General features: G+C 37.5%; 1 protein-coding gene across 1 annotated transcript; it reads right to left on the bottom strand.

The window, feature by feature from the left end:
* Window positions 1-1,149: 1,149 nt before the first annotated feature.
* LOC129573450 (uncharacterized) lies at window positions 1,150-2,478 on the bottom strand (the record flags this gene model as incomplete). Its single annotated transcript, XM_055453940.1, has 1 exon — window positions 1,150-2,478. A coding segment is annotated over exon 1 (1,329 nt), but the record flags the coding sequence as incomplete, so codon positions are not given.
* Window positions 2,479-2,710: the final 232 nt, after the last annotated feature.

Genomic DNA, 2,710 nt, shown 5'->3' with positions numbered 1-2,710 from the left:
GTCTTCAAATTGTATGCATTTCTCTTCTTCTGCTTCTGTCAGCATGTATACACTGTTCTGGTCGAACCATATGTATGCGTATTCAATTTTTGGTTGCACAAATAATTTGCTGTAAAAAAATGGAATCGGTGTCGCTTTTACACATTTATATTCGGTCAGTTCGATCAATGGAATTTCTATGCTTGTTAATATTGCTTTGGAAGTGATTGTTGCTGTTGTTTTTGCTGCTTGGTATATTGCTAATATATTGTCACGTTTGTTTGTACCTATCATTCCTAGTCCGGTTGGCAAATTGTCTCTGATATTTTCTATGTGTGTTGCCAATATGTCTGGCCTGATCCATTGAGCGTTCAATTTGCCGTTATTTGTTAGCATTTTTACTATTGTTTTTTGTTTTTCATGAAATTCTAATGCTGTGAGCAAGGTGTATGTTGTTGCCCACTGCCAATTTTTCATTTCTGCATTCACTTTGTCTAGCTCCATCACCTCATTATGCATGATCTGCAAAACTGAAATTTGATTCTTGATTATTTTTTCTTCTTCTTCTTTGTTTATTTCATTGCCGCTATTGAATATTTTATCCAACACCATGCCTCCAAAATATCCAGCTGCTGATCCGACGAGTGAAACGAGTAATGCGTTGCGTTTCTCTGGTTTTTGTTGTTTTGTTTTTATTATTATATCCATCGTTTGTATGTCACCTAATTTCTTTTTGATTTCATCCGCTGCGTTTTCACACAAACTGTTGTTGTAATTTTTGCATTGCTTGTTGATACTTTCCATGTTATTGAATAGCGTTTCCATATTCGAGTCATATTCCCTCATATCGTAATACGTTAATAAATTCCACTTGCCGCCAATCGGTGCTCCGTTGTTGCATGGCTTGAATTCTACACATGTACTGTTCGTGAATTCGATGCTTTCAAAATGATCTGTGTGCATCGTTGCATTTGCGCTGGATGTCATTGCGCTAAATACTAATAACGTAGCGAATGCACAAACTATTGATTTTTGTAACAGTTTTTTTATTCCCTTCTTTTTAGATCTTGGTTTTTGGCTTTCAATTTTTTTGTTTTGTTTGCTTTCCGGCTCATTATTTTCAGTGTTTTTTTTCTCTGTTTTTTTGCTGTTTGGTGGATCGTTTTTTACCTCTAACCCTGGCAACTTGGCTAATTTTACGATCGGTCGCTTATATGTTTTATTTTTTGCGCTCACCGCCACCACTCGTACCAAGCCATCTTTTCCAGGAAACACCTCCTTTACTCGACCCAAAGGCCAGCGCAAAGCTGGTGTATTTTCTTCTTTTAATAAAACCATATCGCCAATTTTTAGGTTTTCTTGTGGTTCATTCCATTTCGATCTAGTTTGTAGCTGGGTGATATACTCACTGTACCATTTTTCCCAGAATAATTGTTTCATGCGTGTGCAAATATTCCATCGTGTCAATCGATTTTCGTTGTTTTTCAATAGATTCGGTTCCATTTGTGCGGTCATGGCACTGCCGATTAAGAAATGTCCCGGTGTAAGCACCTCTAGATCGTCCGGATTTTCAGTCATCGGTGATATTGGTCGTGAGTTGAGAATTGCCTCTATTTGCGTGAGCACTGTTGATAATTCTTCATAGGTTAGAATTCTCTCGCCAACCGTCCTTTTTAAGTGGTGCTTGATTGAACCGACTCCCCTTTCCCATAGTCCTCCCATCCATGGGCTGATGCTCGGATTGAAATGAAATTTGGTATTTAATATGGTTAGATTTTGTTGAATTTCGATGTTAAATTCCTCTATCGCTTCTTCACTTTCCAACTGGAGAATTGTATTGGCTCCAACGAAATTGGTGCCATTGTCACAATATAAATGCGCAACGTGACCACGTCTACCGATTAGCCTTTTGAATGCTGCTATAAAAGCTTGTGCCGTTAATTCTGTTACGATTTCGATATGAATGGCCCGAGTAGACATGCAAATGAAAATCACAATATAACCCTTTTGAGTTTTTGTGCCCCTTAATGCTGACATTTTTAATGATATGGGACCGCATAGATCTGTGCCCGTATGTGTAAATGGTTTTTCTACCATTTCAGTTCTTGCTGATGGTAAATTGCCCATGAGTTGGTGTGAATTGTGTGTTCTAAAGCGGTGACATGTTACGCAATTATTGATGAATGTTTTAACTGCTCGTTTTGCTTGTAATATCCAATACTCATGCCGAATCTGATGTAGTGTTAATTGGTTGCCACCGTGCATTGTTTTCATATGCGCTTCACGTATTATCATCTCTGTTAATTGAGTTCCGTATGGAATTATGATTGGATGCTTTTTGTTGTAATTGAATTTTGAATTCTCCAGTCTGCCGCCGACTCGTATCAGACCATTTCTGTCGATGAATGGATACAGTGCTTTCAATTTGCTTTTTTTCGGTAATGCGATACCTTTGTTTAGATTTTCGATCTCCTTTTCAAACGCCTTTATTTGAATCATTTTTATTATGCTTTGTCTTGCATTTTCGACTTCTTCTACGCTTAGTACTTGTTTTTTGCTTATTGCCGTTGCTTCTTCTGTCGTCAATTTTTTTTCTGCTCTTCTCTTTGCCTTTAACTTTTGTATGAATCTTTTACAGTACGCCAATGTGTGTGTAGCACGATTCAAGTCGGAGAATCTGTCTACGTAATCGATGTTTGCATACATTGAAACTGTTTTTTGCTTTTTTTGT

Source organism: Sitodiplosis mosellana, unplaced genomic scaffold (assembly GCF_009176505.1).
Source record: "Sitodiplosis mosellana isolate CC-2019 unplaced genomic scaffold, AAFC_SMos_1.0 Smas_scaffold_6081, whole genome shotgun sequence".
In the NCBI taxonomy this organism is placed as follows: domain Eukaryota; kingdom Metazoa; phylum Arthropoda; class Insecta; order Diptera; family Cecidomyiidae; genus Sitodiplosis; species Sitodiplosis mosellana.
Note: the sequence above shows the minus strand (reverse complement) of the source record. Positions and strands in the feature narration are given on the sequence as shown.